The sequence below is a fragment of the Mobula hypostoma genome, chromosome 4, assembly GCF_963921235.1.
Source record: "Mobula hypostoma chromosome 4, sMobHyp1.1, whole genome shotgun sequence".
NCBI classification, from domain to species: Eukaryota; Metazoa; Chordata; class Chondrichthyes; order Myliobatiformes; family Myliobatidae; genus Mobula; species Mobula hypostoma.
In genome coordinates, this window is record NC_086100.1 from 642,515 (window position 1) to 663,531 (window position 21,017).

Sequence of the window (21,017 nt, forward strand, 5' to 3'; positions counted from 1 at the left end):
GAGAATGTGCATGCATAGCCAACAGGGATTCATTGCTCTAAAAGAAATAGATCCACATATTACACTTCCTCCTCCTTTAGGATGCAACATAAAACTGTATATGTACAAAACATTTAATTTCCCTTTCAGAACCCATATTCCAAATAAACATGCTTTCACAATAACAGTGTGTAACTAACTTCACAGTTCTAAAGATTTAGTCTTTTGGATGGCTTTGTTTCTTTCAGCTCTGGGCCTCTGGACCTGTGGAGTGACATCAGGTTTGGCAGGTGTCTTGTATCCTCAGTTGCTGGTGATATGTTGCTGTCAGCAACATGATCATCACTGAGGGGTAAGTCCTGCAGCTGTAATGTGTCCAAATTGTTGGATGCAATCGACTCAGGTGAGTTCTTCGGTTCAGCATCCAGTATCTGGTCCACACGACATCTCCATGTCTGATCTCCAACATCCACTGTGTACATCAGTGGTCCAGTTCTTGTAGCTTTCTGACCAGGAGTCCACTTGTCTTCTCGGTAATCACGCGCCAGGACTTCCTGTCCAGTCTCGAAGCTCCTTGCTGCTTCACTTGGCAACTGGCTGTACTGTTTACTCTGCGCTTCCCTCCATAGATCTGGTTTCAGGTCTATGTGAGATCTCAGATTCCTGCTCATGAACAGCATTGCAGGTGTGTGATTTACCGTCGTATGAACAGAGTTCTGATATACAAGAAGGAAGTTGTCAACTTTGCGCTGCAGAGTAATGCTCTCCTTGTCCATAGCTTTAATGGACTTCTCGAAGGTTTGGATAAACCTTTCATTAACCCATTCATTGCTGGGTGGTGAGGAGCTGCCATTTTTCTTCATGAATAGTCGGAATTCTTCTGACCTGTACTGTGGTCTGTTGTTACTCACAATTTGTCCTGGTAAGATATTTCTGGCAAAAGATAGTTCATAGGGCGGAAACAGTCTATGCTGAGGCCACCTTGAATGAGCATCCACAGCAATCGAAACAATGGATTCCATGAATGGCTCAACAAAGTCAATACTGTAAGTACTCTTTGCCATGGTGAAGACGGCCCCTCCCACAGGGCAATAGTGCCTTTGGGGGTGGATTTTGAACTTTCTGGCATCCCAAACAGCTTTTGGACAAGTCTTCAATCTATTTATCTATTCCTGGCCATCACACACAGCTCTGGGTGAGAAACTTCATTTTGACTAAACTCCGGCGTCCTTCATGCAGATTCTCTAACACACGCGTACACAGTTTAGAGGGAACCACAAAACGGGACCAACACATCAGCATTCTTTGACATACTGACTGTTGGTCTCGTCTCATTGAGATCCCTTGAAACATAGGGTTACCATGAGCTGACAATCATTGCATGGTGATTTCATAGACTTTTTCACAAGAAGAGACATAGAAAATCTACAGCACAATACAGGTTCTTCGGCCCACAATGCTGTGCCGAACATGTACTTACTTTAGAAATTACCTAGGGTAACCCATAGCCCTCTATTTTTCGAAGCTCCATGTACCTATCCAAAAGTCTCTTAAAAGACCCCATCGTATCCGCCTCCACCACTGTTGCTGGCAGACCATACCACGCACTCGCCACTCTCTACGCAGAAAACTTACCTCTGACATCTCCTCTGTACCTCCTTGCAAACACCTTAAAACTGTGTCCTCTCGTCTTAGCAATTTCAGCCCTGGGAAAAAGCCTCTGACTATCCACACGATCAATGCCTCTCATCATCTTGTACACCTCCATCAGATCATCTCTCATCCTCCGTCGCTCCAAGGAGAAAAGGCCAAGTTCACTCAACCTATTCTCTTAAGTCATGCTCCCCAATCCAGGCAGCATCCGTGTAAATCTCCTCTGCTCCCTTTCTATAGTTTCTACATCCTTCCTGTAGTGAGGTGACCAGAACTGAGCACAGTACTCCAAGTGGGGTCTGACCAGGATTCTTTATAGCTGTAACATTACCTCTTGGCTCCTAAATTCAATCCCACGGTTGATAAAGGCCAATGCACCGTAGCCTTCTTAACCACAGAATCAACCTGCGTAGCAGCTTTGAGTGTCCTATGGACTCGGACCTCAAGATCCCTCTGATCCTCCACACTGCCAAGAGTCTTACCTTTAATACTATGTTCTGCCATCATATTTGTTCTACCAAAATGAACCACCTCACACTTACCTGGGCTGAACTCCATCTGCCACTTCTCAGTCCAGTTTTACATCCTATCGATGTCCCGCTGTAACCTCTGGCAGCCCTCCACACTATCCACAACACCCGCAATCTTTGTGTCATCAGCAAAACTTACTAACCCATCCCTCCACTTCCTCACCCAGGTCATTTATAAAAATCACAAAGAGGAGGGGTCTCAGAACAGATCCCTGAGGCACACCACTGATCCCCGACCCCCATATACAACATGACCCGTCTACAACTACTCTCTACCTTTTATGGGCAAGCCAATTCTGGATCCACAAAGAAAGGTCTCCTTGGATACCATGCCTCCTTACTTTCTGAAGGAGCCTCGCATGGGGAACCTTACCAAATGCCTTACTGAAATCCATATACACTACATCCACTGCTCTACTTTCATCAATGTTACATCCTCAAAGAATTCAATCAGGCTTGTAAGGCACGACCTGCCTTTGACAAAGCCATGCTGACTATCCCTAATCAGATTATGTGTCTTCGCATGCTCCCAAGTCCTACCTTTCAGGATCTTCTCCAACAAAAAGGATGGGTTGCACTTAAATCCCAGGGGGACCAATATCCTGGTGGGGAGATTTGCTAAGGCTACTGGGGAGAGTTTAAACTAGAATGGTTGGGGGGTAGGAACCAAACTGAAGAGACTGGGGAAGAGGTGGTTGGCTCACAAATAGAGGAAGCTTGGAGACAGTGTGTGAGGGAGGATAGGCAGGTGATAGAGAAGGGGCACGTTCAGATGGACAGTTTGAGATGTGTCAATAGAGAATAGACAATAGGTGCAGGAGTAGGCCATTCGGCCCTTCAAGCCAACACCGCCATTCACTGTGATCATGGCTGATCATCCACTATCAGTATCCAGTTCCTGCCTTATCCCCATAACCTTTGATTCCGCTATCTTTAAGAGCTCTATCCATCTCTTTCTTGAAAGCATCCAGAGACTTGGCCTCCACAGCCTTCTGGGGCAGAGCATTCCATATATCCACCACTCTCTGGGTGAAAAAGTTTTTCCTCAACTCCGTTCTAAATGGCCTACCCCTAATTCTTAAACTGTGGCCTCTGGTTCTGGACTCACCCATCAGCGGGAACATGCTTCCTGCCTCCAGCGTGTCCAATCCCTTAATAATCTTAGATGTTTCAATAAGATCCCCTCTCAGCCTTCTAAATTCCAGAGCATACAAGCCCAGTCGCTCCAATCTTTTGACATATGACAGTCCCACCATCCCGGGAATTAACCTTGTGAACCTACGCTGCACTTCCTCAATAGCAAGAATGTCCTTCCTCAAATTTGGAGACCAAAACTGCACACAGTACTCCAGGTGTGGTCTCACCAGGGCCCTGTACCGCTGCAGAAAGACCTCTTTGCTCTTATACTCAATTCCCCTTGTTATGAAGGCCAGCATGCCATTAGCTTTCTTCACTGCCTGCTGTACTTGCATACTTGCTTTCAGTGACTGATGTACAAGAACACCTAGATCTTGTTGTGCTTCCCCTTTTCCTAACTTGACTCCATTTAGATAATAATCTGCCTTCCCGTTCTTACCACCGAAGTGGATAACCTCACATTTATCCACATTAAACTGCATCTGCCATGCATCTGCCCACTCACCCAGCCTGTCCAAGTCACCCTGCATTCTCATAACATCCTCCTCACATTTCACACTGCCACCCAGCTTTGTGTCATCGGCAAATTTGCTAATGTTACTTTTAATTCCCTCATCTAAATCATTAATATATATTGTAAACCGCTGCTGTCCCAACACTGAACCCTGCGGTACCCCACTGGTCACCGCCTGCCATTCCGAAAGGGACCTGTTAATCGCTACTAACAGGAATTCTGCAGATGCTGGAAATTCAAGCAACATACATCAAAGTTGCTGGTGAACGCAGCAGGCCAAGCAGCATCTATAGGAAGAGGCGCAGTCGACGTTTCAGGCCGAGACCCTTCGTCAGGACTAACTGAAGGAAGAGTGAGTAAGGGATTTGAAAGCTGGAGGGGGAGGGGGAGATGCAAAATGATAGGAGAAGACAGGAGGGGGAGGGATAGAGCCGAGAGCTGGACAGGTGATAGGCAAAAGGGGATACGAGAGGATCATGGGACAGGAGGCCTAGGGAGAAAGACGGGGGGGGGGGTGACCCAGAGGATGGGCAAGAGGTATATTCAGAGGGACAGAGGGAGAAAAAGGAGAGTGAGAGAAAGAATGTGTGCATAAAAATGAGTAACAGCTGGGGTACGAGGGGGAGGTGGGGCCTAGCGGAAGTTAGAGAAGTCAATGTTCATGCCATCAGGTTGGAGGCTACCCAGACGGAATATAAGGTGTTGTTCCTCCAACCTGAGTGTGGCTTCATCTTTACAGTAGAGGAGGCCGTGGATAGACATGTCAGAATGGGAATGGGATGTGGAATTAAAATGTGTGGCCATTGGGAGATCCTGCTTTCTCTGGCGGACAGAGCGTAGATGTTCAGCAAAGCGGTCTCCCAGTCTGCGTCGGGTCTCACCAATATATAAAAGGCCACATCGGGAGCACCGGACGCAGTATATCACCCCAGTCGACTCACAGGTGAAGTGATGCCTCACCTGGAAGGACTGTTTGGGGCCCTGAATGGTGGTAAGGGAGGAAGTGTAAGGGCATGTGTAGCACTTGTTCCGCTTACACGGATAAGTGCCAGGAGGGAGATCAGTGGGGAGGGATGGGGGGGACGAATGGACAAGGGAGTTGTGTAGGGAGCGATCCCTGCGGAATGCAGAGGGGGGGGAGGGAAAGATGTGCTTAGTGGTGGGATCCCGTTGGAGGTGGCGGAAGTTACGGAGAATAATATGTTGGACCCGGAGGCTGGTGGGGTGGTAGGTGAGGACCAGGGGAACCCTATTCCTAGTGGGGTGGTGGGAGGATGGAGTGAGAGCAGATGTATGTGAAATGGAGGAGATGCGTTTAAGAGCAGAGTTGATAGTGGAGGAAGGGAAGCCCCTTTCTTTAAAAAATGAAGACATCTCCCTCGTCCTAGAATGAAAAGCCTCATCCTGAGAGCAGATGCGGCGGAGACGGAGGAATTGCGAGAAGGGGATGGCGTTTTTGCAAGAGACAGGGTGAGAAGAGGAATAGTCCAGATAGCTGTGAGAGTCAGTAGGCTTATAGTAGATATCAGTGGATAAGCTGTCTCCAGAGACAGAGACAGAAAGATCTAGAAAGGGGAGGGAGGTGTCGGAAATAGACCAGGTAAACTTGAGGGCAGGGTGAAAGTTGGAGGCAAAGTTAATAAAGTCAACGAGTTCTGCATGCGTGCAGGAAGCAGCGCCAATGCAGTCGTCGATATAGCGAAGGAAAAGTGGGGGACAGATACCAGAATAGGCATGGAACATAGATTGTTCCACAAACCCAACAAAAAGGCAGGCATAGCTAGGACCCATACGGGTGCCCATAGCTACACCTTTAGTTTGGAGGAAATGGGAGGAGCAAAAGGAGAAATTATTAAGAGTAAGGACTAATTCCGCTAGACGGAGCAGAGTGGTGGTAGAGGGGAACTGATTAGGTCTGGAATCCAAAAAGAAGCGTAGAGCTTTGAGACCTTCCTGATGGGGGATGGAAGTATATAAGGACTGGACATCCATGGTGAAAATAAAGCGGTGGGGGCCAGGGAACTTAAAATCATCGAAAAGTTTAAGAGCGTGAGAAGTGTCACGAACATAGGTCGGAAGGGATTGAACAAGGGGTGATAAAACAGTGTCGAGGTATGCAGAAACGAGTTCGGTGGGGCAGGAGCAAGCTGAGACAATAGGTCGGCCAGGACAGGCAGGTTTGTGGATCTTGGGTAGGAGGTAGAAACGGGAAGTGCGGGGTGTGGGAACTATAAGGTTGGTAGCAGTGGATGGGAGATCCCCTGAGCGGATAAAGTCGTTGATAGTGTGGGAGACAATGGCCTGGTGCTCCTTGGTGGGGTCACGATCGAGGGGTAAATAAGAGGAGGTATCCGCGAGTTGTCGCTGTGCCTCGGCAAGGTAGAGGTCAGTACGCCAGACTACAACAGCACCCCCTTTATCAGCGGGTTTAAGAATAAGGTTAGGATTAGTGCGGAGGGAGTGGAGAGCAGAGCGTTCCGAAGGAGTGAGGTTGGAATGGGGACAAGGTACGGTGAAGTCGAGACGGTTGATGTCCCGTCGGCAGTTGGCAATAAAGAGATCCAGAGCAGGCAGAAGACCAGAGCGGGGTGTCCATGAAGAAGAGGAGGGTTGAAGACGGGAGAAGGGGTCATTGGTGGGGGTGGAAGAGTCCTTGCCGAAGAAGTAGGCTCGGAGACGGAGACGGCGGAAGAAAAGTTCCACATCGTGGCGAACACGGAACTCGCTGAGGTGTGGGCGAAGGGGGACAAACGTGAGGCCCTTACTGAGAACAGAGCGCTCTGCCTCCGACAGTTGAAGGTCGGAGGGGATGGTAAAGACCCGGCACGGATGAGAGCTGGGATCAGAGGGGGGAGGGGGGAGGCTGGGGGTGTCAGTGGAGAGGGGAGGGTTGGGGTGAGAGGAAGATGGAGCCTCTGAGGGCCCAGGAGCTGACGGTGGGATCTGAGGAAGACGGGGTTGCAGAGTGGTGGTGGGGGAAGGGGAGACGGGAGTCACAACAGCAGCACATAAAGACCCGGCCTGGAGTTCAAGGCTGGAGTCGCAGTTGGTGGTTGCGTAATCACTTCGAATGTGTGCATGGTCGTTGCTGGAGTCCGGGTTTTGAATATGTCCTGAGGTGTTGGAGCCGCCGAGATCAATGGCAGGCGCCGCAATTGAAAGTTCATGCCTGCTAGCGTCGGGGCACGATCTCCCCTTCGTAAATTCATGCTGACTTGGACCAATCCTGTTATTACTATCCAGTCTATTTTAATGTAAGGAGTATTGTGAACAAAGCGGATGAGCTTCGAGCGTGGATCAGTACTTGAAGCTACGATGTGGTGGCCATTACAGAGACTTGGATGGTTTAGGGACAGGAATGGTTACTTCAAGTGCTGGTTTTAGATGTTTCAGAAAGGACAGGGAGGGAGGCAAAAGAGGTGGAGGCGTGGCACTGTTGATCAGAGATAGTGTCACGGCTGCAGAAAAGGTGGACGTCATGGAGGGATTGTCTATGGAGTCTCTGTGGGTGGAGGTTATGAACAGGAAGGGGTCAATAACTTTACTGGGTGTCTTTTATAGGCCACCCAATCGTAACGGGGATATCAAGGAGCAGATAAGGAAACAGATCCTGGAAAGCTGTAATCATAACAGAGTTGTCGTGATGGGAGATTTTAATTTCCCAAATATCGAAAGGCATCTCCCTAGAACAAGGGGTTTAGGTGGGGTGGAGTCTGGTAGGTGTGTTCAGGAAGGTTTCTTGACACAATATGTAGATAAACATACAAGAGGAGAGACTGTACTTGATTTGGCATTGGGAAATGAACCTTGTGTCAGATCTCTCAGTGGGAGAGAATTTTGGAGATAGTGATCATAATACTATCTTCTTTACAATAGCACTGGAGAGAGACAGGAACAGACAAGTTAGAAAAGCGTTTATTTGGTGCAAGGGGAATTATGAGGCTATCAGGCAGGAAATTGGAAGCTTAAATTGGGAACAGATGTTCTCAGGGAAAAGTACGGAAGAAATGTGGCAAATATTCAGAGGATACTTGTGTGGAGTTCTACATAGGTACGTTCCAATGAGACAGGGAAGTAATGATAGGGTACAGGAACCGTGGTGTACAAAGGCTGTAATAAATCTAGTCAACAAGAAAAGCTTACAAAAGGTTCAGAGAACTAGGTAATGTTAGAGATCCAGAAGATTATAAGGCTAACTGGAAGGAGCTTAAGAAGGAAATTAGGAGCCAAAAGAGGCCATGAGAAGGCCTTGGCGGGCAGGATTACGGAAAACCCCAAGGCATTCTACAAGTATGTGAAGAGCAAGAGGATAAGACGTGAAAGAATAAGACCTATCAAGTGTGACAGTGGGAAAGTGTGTGTGGAACCGGAGGAAATAGCAGAGGTACTTAATGAATACTTTTCTTCAGTATTCACTATGGAAAAGGATCTTGGTGATTGTAGTGATGACTTACAGCGGACTGAAAAGCTTGAGCATGTAGATATTAAGAAAGAGGATTTGTAGGTTTTGGAAAGCATCAAGTTGGATAAGTCGCTGGGACCGGATGAGATGTACCCCAGGCTACTTTTGGAGATGAGGAAGGAAATTGCTGAGCCTCTGGCGATGATCTTTGAATCATCAATGGGGACGGGAGAGGTTTCAGAGGATTGGAGGGTTGCGGATATTGTTCCTGTATTCAAGAAAGGGAGCAGAGATTGCCCAAGAAATTGTAGACCAGTGAGTCTTACTTCAGTGGTTGGTAAGTTGATGAAGAAGATCCTGAGAGGCAGGATTTGTGAACATTTGGAGAGGTATAATATGATTAGGAATAGTCAGCATGGCTTTGTCAAGGGCAGGTCATGCCTTATGAGCCTGATTGAATTTTTTGAGGATGTGACTAAACATATTGATGAAGGAACAGCAGTAGATGTAGTGTATGTAGTGTAGGACACTGTGTGTCCGACAGAGTGATCAGCAGCACTGGGGCTCCACAGGGGACTGGCTTGTCTCCCTTTCTCTTCACCATTTAAACCTCGGACTTCAACTACTGCACAGAGTCTTGTCATCTTCAGAAGTTTTCGGATGACTCTGCCATAGTTAGATGCATCAGCAAGGGAGATGATGCTGAGTACAGGGCTACGGTAGGAATCTTTGTCACATGGTATTAGCAGAATTAACTGCAGCTTAATGTGAAAAAGACTAAGGAGCTGGTGGTAGACCTGAGGAGAGCTAAGGTACCGACGACCCCTGTTTCCATCCAGGGGGTCAGTGTGGACATGGTGGAAGATTACAAATACCTGGGGATACGAATTGACAATAAACTCCACTGGTCAAAGAACACTGAAGCTGTCTACAAGAAGGGTCAGAGCCGTCTTTATTTCCTGAGGAGACTGAGGTCCTTTAACATCTGCCGGACAATGCTGAGGATGTTCTATGAGTCTGTGGTGGCCAGCGCTATCACGTTTGCTGTTGTGTGCTGGGGCAGCAGGCTGAGGGTAGCAGACACCAACAGAATCAACAAACTCATTCTTAAGGCCAGTGATGTTGTGGGGATGAAACTGGACTCTCTGACGGTGGTGTCTGAAAAGAGGATGCTGTCCAAGTTGCATGCCATCTTGGACAATGTCTCCCATCCACTACATAACCACTACTAGTTGGGCACAGCAGTACATTCAGCCAGAGAATCATTCCACCGAGATGCAACACAGAACGTCATAGGAAGTCATTCCTGCCTGTGGCCATCAAACTTTACAACTCCTCCCTTGGAGGGTCAGACACCCTGAGCCAATAGGCTGGTCCTGGACTTATTTCCTGGCATAATTTACATATTACTATTTAACTGTTTATGGTTGTATTACTATGTATTATTTATGGTGCAACTGTAACGAAAACCAATTTCCCCCGGGATCAATAAAGTCTGACTTTGACTATGTATATGGATTTCAGTAAGGCATTTGATAAGGTACCCCATCGAAGGTTTATTGAGAAAGTAAAGAGGCATGGGATCCAAGGGGATATTACTTTGTAGATCCACAACTGTCTTGCCCACAGAAGGCAAAGAGTGGTTGTAGATGGGTCATATTCTGCATGGATGTCGGTGACCAGTGGTGTCCCTCAGGGATCTGTTCTGGGACCCCTTCTCTTTGTGATTTTTATAAATGACCTGGATGAGGAAGTAGAGGGATGGGTTAATAAGTTTGCTGATGACACAAAGGTTGGGGGTGTTGTGGATAGTGTGGAGGGCTGTCAGAGGTTACACTGGGACATTGATAGGATTCAAAACTGTGCTGAGAGGTGGCAGATGGAGTTCAACCCAGATAAGTGTGAGGTGGTTCATTTTGGTAGACCAAATATGATGGCAGAATATAGTATTAATGGTAAGACTCTTGGCAGTGTAGAGGATCAGAAGGATCTTGGGGTCCGAGTCCAGAGGATGCTCAAAGCAGCTGCGCAGGTTGACTCTGTAGTTAAGAAGGTGTACGGTGTATTGGCCTTCATTAATAGTGGAATTGAATTTAGGAGCCGAGGGGTAATGTTGCAGCTATATATGACCCTGGTCAGACCCCACTTAGAGTACTGTGCTCAGTTCTGGCCGCCTCAATACAGGAAGAATGTCGAAGCCATAGAAAGGATGCAGAGGAGATTTACAAGGATGTTGCCTGGATTGGGGAGCATGCCTTATGAAAACAGGTTGAGTGAACTCGGCCTTTTCTCCTTGGAGCGACGGCGGATGAGAGGTGACCTGATAGAGGTGTATATGATGATGAGAGGCATTGACCATGTGGATAGTCAGAGGCTTTTACTCAGGGCTGAAATGGTTGCCACAAGAGGACACAGGTTTAAGGTGCTGGGGAGCAGGTACAGAGGAGATGTCAGAGGTAAGTTTTTTATGCAGAGAATGGTGAGTGCGTGGAATGGGCTGCCATCAACGGTGGTGGAGGTGGATATGATAGGGTCTTTTAAGAGACTTTTGGATAGGTACATGGAGCTTAGAAAAATAGAGGATTATGGGTAAGCGTAGTAATTTCTAAGGTAGGGACATGTTCGACACAACTCTGTGGGCCGAAGGGCCTGTATTGTGCTGTAGGTTTTCTATGTTTCTATGTAACTTGCCTACCCCCAAAGTCACACTCACTGGTCTATAAATTCCTGGGTTATCTCTATTCCCTTTCTTGAAAAAGGAAACAACATTTGCAACCCTCCAATCCTCCAGTACTTCTCCTGTCCTTATTGATGATGCAAAGATTATCGCAAGAGGTTCAACAATCTCCTCCCTCACTTCCCACAGTAGCTTGGGGTACATATCGTCTGGTCCCGGAGGCTTATCCAACTTGATGCTTTCCAAAAGCTCCAGCACGTCTTCCTTCTTAATGTCTATATGCTGAAGCTGTTCAATCCACTATAAGTCATCCCTACAATCGGCAAGATCGTTTTCCATAGTGAATACTGAAGCAAAGTATTAAGTACCTAGAACCACAGAACCACAGGACATTACAGCACAGAAACAGGCCTTTTGACCCTTCTTGGCTGTGCCGAACCATTTTTCTGCCTAGTCCCACTGACCTGCATCTGGACCATATCCCTCCATACACCTCTCATCCATGTACCTGTCCAAGTTTTTCTTAAATGTTAAAAGTGAGCCCGTATTTACCATTTCACCTGGCAGCTAATTCCACACTCCCACCACTCTCTGTGTGAAGAAGCCCCCTCCTCCCAATGTCCCCTTTAAAATTTTCCCCCTTCACCCTTAACCCATGTCCTCTGGTTTTTTTCTCCCCTTGCCTCAGTGGAAAAAGCCTGCTTGCATTCACTCTATCTAAACCCATCATAATTTTATATACCTCTATCAAATCTCCCCTCATTCTTCTACGCTCCAGGGAATAAAGTCCTAACCTATTCAACCTTTCTCTGTAACTGAGTTTCTCAAATCCCGGCAACATCCTTGTAAACCTTCTCTGCACTCTTTCAACCTTATTAATATCCTTCCTGTAATTTGGTGACCAAAACTGAACACAATACTCCAGATTCGGCCTCACCAATGCCTTATACAACCTCATCATAATATTTCAGCTCTTATACTCAATAAGTTTGAACCAACATGGAAGGATTGATAAAATTTTTTACTTTTTGCACAGTGCAGGGACATTCTAACCTCTTTTTCCGTAGTTCTGCAGCATACTTTGCCGCAATCTCTGAAGATATTGTAATAGTCAATGGCCATCCTAAGGTTGGGTCTCTTTCTGACAGTAGCCTCTCCTGAATGCTTTGACTATGCATGCCACATGTAAGCCTATCCCTTCATACATAAAAAAAGTCCATTCCTAAGTCACAATACTGGACAAGTTTCCACAGTTCTACAATGTGTTCAGAAATGCTTTCATTCTTTGACTGGAGCATTTTGTAAAATCTAAATCTCTCAGTTATTACCAGCAGTTTAGGGCTTAAGTGATTGTAACAATTTTGTCAAACATCTTGCTTGCTGGCTTTTCAGGCTCAACTAGGTTGTGCAAGAAACTGTACGTCCTAGGGCCCATTAAGCTAAAAAGCGTGGCAGCTTTCTTTTGCTCCTCCATATTGTTTGCTTAACAATACAGTTCAACCCTCTTGATATATGACTCCCAGGTTTCATTCGTACTATAAAATTTGCCAACTTTCCTGACTGAAGCCAATGCCACATAACTTTCACTTTAACTTTGCCAGTTGCGTCTTTCACTGTGTACTGTGCATTATTACTCACGCATCCCTTTGTTAGTGTCTGTAATGGCTTTCCTCTCGCTGTTTCATTCCATAACTGTCGATGCAGTCCGTGATATCTTCTGGCATGCAGGTTTGAACTCGGTGCTAATTTGTTGTGTCTGTGCACAACTGCGTATCAATTAAAATAAAAGACACACACATGGGAGGTGACCTAAACTGGTGTATTCACGTGAGAGTGAGTGAGTAGTGTGAGTGTGAGAGTGAGAGAGTGTGTCTGAGAGAGAAAGAGAGGGAGGGAGGAGAGGGAGGGAAGAGATAAGTGAGAGTGAAGAGAGAGAGGAGGAGAGACAGAGGAGAGGAGAGAGCAGAGCGAGGAGAGGAGTGAGAGGAGAGATAGGAAAATGAGGAGAGAGGAGAGGAGAGAACAAACAATGCATATACGTATACAACAGATCAATATGCATGTCTAGACGACAGATCATGCATAGTGCTATGGGGAGTCATTGCTCTAAAAGAAATAGATCCATACATATCAGTGCTACTCTGTACTAGCCATTTCCCTGCCTTCTCCTGACAGTCACGCATTTACCTGCCTCATGCAAACTAGGGGTGACTACCTCCCTGAGCTTCTATCTATCATCTCTTCAGTCTCCCATATGAGCAGAACATTATCATGCTGCAGTTCCAGTTCCTTAACAAGTTCTCTGAGGAGCTGCAGCCCAGTGCATCTGGTGCAGAAGTAGTTATCTGGGAGGCTGGAGATCTCTCAGAATTCCCACATCTCACGCAAAGAACACAACGCAGCCTCTCGAGCCATTCTCACTGCTCCAACTATGCACTAATAGACGAAGAATGAAGAATGAAGAAGAAACTTACCAGAAACATACCTCACCCAAGCCTGTTCTCACTGATATCTGTTGAGCCAAAGCCTCCCTACTCTAACACTGGTCCTCTCACACAACTAACCCTCCACTTATTGCTGCCTTATTTTTATTTGTACTTGATAACAAATTGTGACTGTCCCCCTCAGAAAGTTGAAATCGCACAGAAGTTCCTTTTTTAAATCACTTGCTCCCAGATCTCCATGAGGCCTCCTGCACCAATTCAACTGTGGCTGTGCTACCGAGAAGGTCCTGGTTACCACACACTGGGCTCTGGCTACACCCTTACACACACACACACACACACATCCAAATAACAATCGTATGACATTGGTGGACACAGTTTGTGGTGTATAATACAGAGAATATTTATAGTAATTCATAGGCACCGACCACCATGTGGCAATCTGATGTGGTGGTAATAATGGAAATATGGCTCAATGCTTTGTGTAATTAATTTGTAGAATTTAGAATCAATCTAATTAACAGAAGCATCTCCTCCACATCTGTATCTTACCGAGTTCTGAATATGATGCTTGAACATACTTCATTCTGTTCTCTGATATAAAACATCAACAGAAGAATTCTCACCCATCAACATGAATATTGCCAGTGTACACAAAATCCAGCAGCTTCTGAAACCCCTCCGAGCTGATATAGTTATGATCCAGAAACACCACATCATTTACCAACGAGAGCTCGTAAACCGCTTGGAAATAGCTGCTGAACGCAGCGAGAACATTGCGGTGAGCCCTGAACTGTAACTGACCAATCACGACCGTGCAGTCACACAGAAAGCCGTCCAGACGCTGCCGCTGCAACTGGTCAAGGAGCTGCTTGCAGTGATGCATCTGCTTCATGGCTGTGGCTGCACTAGTGGGGTCTGCCTATCACCTGAAAATCATTAAAGACATCAGAAAGATGGTTACAATTAAACAGATATATGTAATAGTTAAGCATTTGAAATACTGCAGAACATTGCTAACTCGGATTGGCTAGTTGGAAGTCTGCTTGATCACCGAGCTTGGCAAAATGCTTGCAGACGTTTTGGCTCCAATCCAGAAGCCATCATGAGTACGCTGCTGAGGGTGTTGTCTACTCAGGATGCCTCCAGGGATTGAATGGATATTGATTAGACATCGTGATCAGGTTGGCTGGCTCAAAATATTGTGAGCAGTTTAACAGTAGAAGATTCTGATCAGCTAGCTTCAAGGGAGGTCCATTGGAAATACTTGCTTTACTGTCCAGATCCCAAGATTACTGGCAATTCATTGATTGTTGATATCATTGTTTCTCTTTTCACTGTAAGGGTTCAAATCCAGATCTATATCGATGTGTTTGTTGATGGATCCTTCTGTAGAGAACCACGCTTTGAGAAATCCTCGTTCTTTTCTTGTTCTTGCTTGAGTCAAGACTCTGGCTGTCGTCCAGTTGAAATGGCTCTTCTTCATCTTCATCTTCATGAACTAGTGACAGCGGGTCGTGCCTACTGCAGTCTAGCTGATGCTCATGAAGCCTGGCTGATAAGTTTTCTTCCTGTTTGACCAACGTAGTTTTTGTCTTAGTTACTACACTGGATTTTGTAGATAACATTTGTTCTATCAGTCACATTTTCAACAGAATGGATATTCAAGAAGCTTCATCCAAAGGTGCCTCAAGATCAGAAACCTGAATATACAAACTACACGAAAGACGAATAAATGAATTGCATTGCCAGACATAAAGAACATCTCAAAAATGACAGCAAGACTGCTTCAGCAACACAATATCACAGATGCTCACAAATGGACTGCAACTTTGAGGAGGAACCTATCAAAACTCAAAGAACAATAAAATGTGACTGAGAGACAAATCCAGTGTAGTGACTGCGACAAGTACTACGTTGGTCATACTGGAAGAAAACTATCGTCCAGGATACACAAGAATCATCTAAAACAGCTCATGAATCATCAGCTCATGAAGATGAAGAGGACTCTATTTCAAGTGGAGGACAGCAAGGACAAGAACAAGAACTTCTCCAAGCGTGATTCTCTACAGGAGAATCACCCATCAAAACGCACTTTGATATAGATCCGGTACATGAACCCTTACAGAGAAAAGAGAAACAACAATATCAACAAACACCGAATCGCCAATAATCTAGGGACCTGGACAGTGAAACAAACACTTCCAATAGTCCTCCCTCAAAACCAGCCAATCAGAATCTTCTACTGTTACATTCTTCAGCGATTTGAACCAGCCAACCAAATCATGACGTCTAATCAATATCCATTCGGACCACAGAGGACTATAGGCATCCGTTAGTCTCATGAGACCATAGATTTGTGCCTTGGAAGGTTTCCAGTGTGCAGGCCCGGGCAAGGTTGTATGGAAGATCAGCAGTTGCTGATGCTGCAAGTCTCCCCTCTCCACGCCACCGATGTTGCCCAAGGGAAGGGCACTGGGGCCGATACAGCTTGGCACCGGTGTCATCACAGAGCAATGTGTGGTTAAGTGCCTTGCTCAAGGACAAATCATGCTACCTCAGCTGAGGCTCGAACTAGCGACCTTCAGATCACTAGACCGACGCTTTAACCGCTTGGCCACGCGCCAGTACAGAGAGGAGTATATAAGCCAGCATTCTGAGTAGACAACACCCTCAATTGCGCACTGATGATGGCTTCTCGACTGGAGTCAAAACGAGTGCAAAAATTTTGTCAAGCTGAGTGATCAGCCAAGCTTCCAAATAGTTAAGCATATTTCAAAGCCTTCAACACAATTAACAGTTAATATAAAAACAAACTTTATCATTATTTTCTGTGATATATTTGTATACACACAGTATACAGGATAAGGTGATTGATCTAGTGGCGCATTTAGAGATTGGCAAGTATGGCATTGTGGGCATCACTGAGTAATGACTGAAAGAAGATCATAATTGGGAGTTTAATATCCAAGGCTACAAACTATATTGAAAGGACAGGCAGGTAGGCAGAGGATGTGGTGTCGCTCTGTTGGTAAAAAATGAAAGCAAATCTTTAGAAAGAGGTGACATTAAATTGGAAGATGTAGAATTCTTGTGGATGGAGTTAAAAACTGCAAGGGTAAATATACCCTGATGGGAGTTACAGGTCTCTGAACAGTAGACAGGATGTGGGCTACAAATTACAACAGAAGATAGAAAATGCATGTCAAAAGGGCAACATCATGATAATCATGGGGAATTTTAATATGCAGACAGAATGGGAACATCAGGTTGGTGCTGGATCCCAAGAGAAGGAATCTGTAAAAAGCCTAGGAGATGGCTTTCTAGAGCAGCTTGTGGTTGAGCCTACTAGGGGAAAGGCAATTCTGGATAGGGTGTAGGGTAATCAACTGGATTTGATATGGGAGCAAAGGAGAGGGTATATAATATAGCAAAAAATAGTAGGAAGTTAGAGGATTGGGAAACCTTTAAAAACCAACAGAAGGCAACTAAAAAAGCCATGAGGAGGCAAAACATGAAATATGAAGGTAAGTTAGCGAATAATACCAAAAAGGACTATCAAAGGTTTTTTTAGATACATCATGAGTAAAAGAGAGGTGAGAGTGGCTATCAGACCATTGACAAATGATGCAGGAGAGGAGGTAATAGGGTGACAAAAAAATGGTGGACAAACTTTGTAAGTATTTTGTGTCAGTCATACGAAGTACAGCACAGAAACAGGTCCTTTGGCCCATCAAATTCATGCCTAAAACAATTTAAACTGTCTACTCCCAACAACCCACACTGGGACCATAGCTCTTCACATCCCTACCATCCATCTACCTATTCAAACGTCTCTGAAATCGAGCTCGCATGCACCACTTGTCCTGGCAGCTTATTCCACACTCTCACAACCCTTGGAGTGAAAAAGTTTCCCCTCATTTCCCCTTAAAATTTGAGGGCAGGGTGGAAGTTGGAGGCAAAGTGGGTGAAGTCAATGAGTTCAGCACAGGTGCAGGAAGCAGCACCAATGCAGTTGTCGATGTAGTGTAGGAAAAGAGTGAAATGGTCACCAGTGTAGGCTTGGAACATAAACTATTTCACGTAGCCGACAAACAAGCAGGCATAGCTGGGACTCATGTGATAGCCCATGGCTACTCCTTTTGTTTGAAGGAAGTGGAAGGAGACAAAGGAGAAATTATTTTGAGTGAGGACAAGTTCCGCTAGGCAGAGGACAATGGTGGTGGAGAGGAACTCGTTACGTTTGGTGTCCAGAAAAATATGGAGAGCCTTGAGGCCTTCCTGGTGGAGGATGGAGGTGTATAGGGACTGGACATCCCTAGTAAAAACTTCTGCCACCTCCAACGATATCCCACCACTAAATACATCTTTCCCTCCCCCTTCCCCCCACTTTTTGCTTTCCGCAGGTATCGCTCCCTCCATGAACCTTGTCCATTTGCCCTCCCCACTGATTACCCTCCTAGCACTTATCCTTGCAAGTAGAATAAGTGCTATACCTGCCCCTACTCCTCCTCCCTCACTACCATTCAGGGCCCCAAACAGTCCTTCCAGGTGGGCGATACTTCACCTGTGAGTCTGTTGGGGTCACTTGCTGTGTTCAGTGCTCCCGGTGCGGCCTCCTGCATATCAGTGACAGCCGGCGTAGATAGGGAGACCACTTCGCCGAGCATCTACGCTCCATCCACCAGAACAAGCTGGATTTCCCAGTGCCCACCCATTTTAATTCCACTTCCCGTTCCCATTCCACACTCAGGTTGGAGGAACAACACCTTATATTCTGTTTGGGTAGCCTCCAACCTGATGGCATAAATATTGATTTCTCAAACTTCTGGCAATGCCCCCCACCCCCTTTTCCCTCTATCGCCTTTATCTCCTTGCCCGCCCATCGCCTCCCCACTTATTTCTTTCTTCCATGGTCTTCTGTCTCTTTCACCAATCAACTCTCCAGCTCTTTACTTCATCCCTCTCCCTCCAGGTTTCACCCATCACCTGGTGTTTCTCTGACAGGAAGTCCAGGATGCAGCTGCACAGAGGCAGGGTCAAGGCCAAGGTCTCTGAGCTTCTTGTCTAGCCGGGTTGGAACTGTGGTGTTGAGTGCTGAACTGTAGTCCAAGAACAGCATTCTCACATGAGCATCCTTCTTCTCCAGATGTGTAAGGACGGTGTGCAGTGCAGAGGCTATTGCGTGGTTCTGTCAATCAATTGTGTCAGTAGGTGAATTGTAGGGGGTTCAGTTTGGGTGGTAGCAAGATGCAGATGTAATCCTTGACCAGCCTCTCAAAGCATTTACTTATTATTGAGGTGAGTGTGACAGGACGCCAGTTATTCAGGCATATTACCTTGGTCTTTTTTGGTACAGGGACAATGGTGGATAATTTGAAGCAGCAGGGCACTCTACACTTGGAGAGGGAGAGATTAAAAATGTTTGTAAACACACCTGGCAGTTGTAGAAACATAGAAAATAGGTGCAAGAGTAGGCCATTCAGCCCTTCGAGCCTGCACCGCCATCCATTATGATCATGCCAACTCAGAACCCTGTCCCAGCCTTCCCTCCATACCCCCTGATCCCTTTAGCCACAAGGGCCATATCTAACTCCCTCTTAAATATAGCCAATGAACTGGCCTCAAATGTTTCCTGTGGCAGAGAATTCCACAGATTCACCACTCTCTGTGTGAAGAAGTTTTTCCTCATCTCGGTCCTAAAAGGCTTCCCCTTTATCCTTAAACTGTGACCCCTCGTTCTGGACTTCCCCAACATCAGGAACAATCTTCCTGCATCTAGCCTGTCCAATCCCTTTAGAATTTTATACGTTTCAATAAGATCCCCTCTCAATCTTCTAAATTCCAGCGAGTATAAGCCTAGTCAATCCAGTCTTTCATCATATGAATGTCCTGCCATCCCAGGAATCAATCTGGTGAACCTTCATTGTACTCCCTCTATGGCAAGAATGTCTTTCCTCAGATTAGGGGACCAAAACTGCACACAATACTCCAGGTGTGGTCTCACCAAGGCCTTGTACAACTGCAGTAGTACCTTGCTGCTTCTGTACTTGAATCCTCTTGCTATGAATGCCAGCATACCACTCGCCTTTTTCTCTGCCTGCTGTACCTGCATGCCCACTTTCAATGACTGGTGTATAATGACACCCAGGTCTCGTTCCACCTCCCCTTTTCGTATTCGGTCACCATTCAGTTAATAATCTGCTTTCCTGTTTTTGCCACCAAAGTGGATAACCTCACATTTATCCACATTAAATTGTGTCTGCCATGAATTTGCCCACTCACCTAACCTATCCAAGTCACCCTGCATCCTCTCAGCATCCTCCTCACAGCTAACACTGCCACCCAGCTTCATGTCATCCACAAACTTGGAGATGCTGCATTTAATTCCCTCGTCTAAGTCATTAATATATATTCTAAACAACTGGGGCTTGCGGTACCCCACTAGTCACTGCCTGCCATTCTGAAAAGGTCCCATTTATTCCCACTCTTTGCTTCCTGTCTGCCAACCAATTCTCTATCCACATTAATACCATACCCCCAATACTGTGTGCTTTAAGTTTGCACACTAATCTCCTGTGTGGGACCTTGTCAAAAGCCTTTTGAAAATCCAAATATACCACATCCACTGGTTCTCCCCTATCCACCCTACTAGTTACATCCTCAAAAAATTGTGCTGCGCACGCCCTGAGTACTCGCCCTGGGATGTGGTCCGGTACCAGTCTTGCGACTGTCCACTCGTTGGAAATATCTGCAAACCTCAGCCTCAGAGATGACCAGTTTGCAGGTTGTAGCGGTGGCTTTCCTCGGAATTCATAGTTAGCGACATCGAACCGAGCGTAAAAGCGATTAAGCTCATCTGGGAGAGAGGCTGCGATGTTGGCGGCACCACAATGTTCGGGCTTTGATGTCTGTGATGGTATGCAGTCCTTGCCACTAGTCACGTGTGCTATTCGTTGTGAATCTTGACTCAATCTTGTCCCTGTATTGTTGTTTCACAGCCATGATAGGTTTGCACAGATCACAGCTGCTTTTCTTGAGCTCTAGGTGATCTCCAGCGATGTAAGCTCAATGTTGCACTGTAAGTGCTGCTCGCACGGAACTATTGATCCAGGGTTTCTGGTTCGGGAAGACCCTGACCGACTTCTGGGGGACAACATCGTTGGTGTACTTCCAGATGAAGCACGTGACTCCGTCCGTGAACTTGGAGACATCCTCATCGTGGAAGACGTTCCAGTTGACGTCATCGAAGTAGTCCTGCAGCAAGGAGGCCGATTGGTCAGACCAACAAAGGACGATTTCAACCATGGCTGCCTCGTGTTTCAGCTTCTGCCTGTACATTAGCAAAAGCAGGATCGAAGAGTGATCTGATTTTCCAAAAGCTGGGCAAAGGGAGCGTAACAGTGGTCAAGTGTGTTATCTCCACGAGTACTCACCTGGATGTGCTAATAAAACTTCAGAGACACTCGATTAAAGTCTCCGGCGACGATGAAGGCAGCCTCTGGGTGTGCAGTCTCCAGCGTGTTGATGCCTCGTACAGTTCCTTGAGAGCCACGTCAGTATCAGCCCGCAGCAGAATGTACACTGCTGTGATGATAACACCCGTGAACTCCCTAGGCAGCCAGTAGGGTCTGCACTCTTTTGTTTCCCGCTGATAGGCAATTCTGGCTCCCATTTCAAT

At 46.2% G+C, this 21,017-nt stretch overlaps 1 protein-coding gene across 5 annotated transcripts in view; it reads right to left on the reverse strand.

Annotated features, from left to right (window-relative positions):
- The window catches only part of mynn (myoneurin), a 467,776-nt gene that overhangs the window by 112,504 nt on the left and 334,255 nt on the right, over positions 1 to 21,017 (reverse strand). For 3 of the 5 annotated variants that reach the window (XM_063045223.1, XM_063045224.1, XM_063045222.1), the window contains exon 2: positions 13,963 to 14,265. The exons of the other annotated variants lie outside the window; for them this stretch is intronic. In XM_063045223.1, coding sequence (XP_062901293.1) covers positions 13,963 to 14,231 — 269 coding nt within the window. In that variant the 5' untranslated portion in view covers positions 14,232 to 14,265. The remainder of the gene's footprint in view (positions 1 to 13,962; positions 14,266 to 21,017) is intronic. 5 annotated transcript variants of the gene reach the window in all.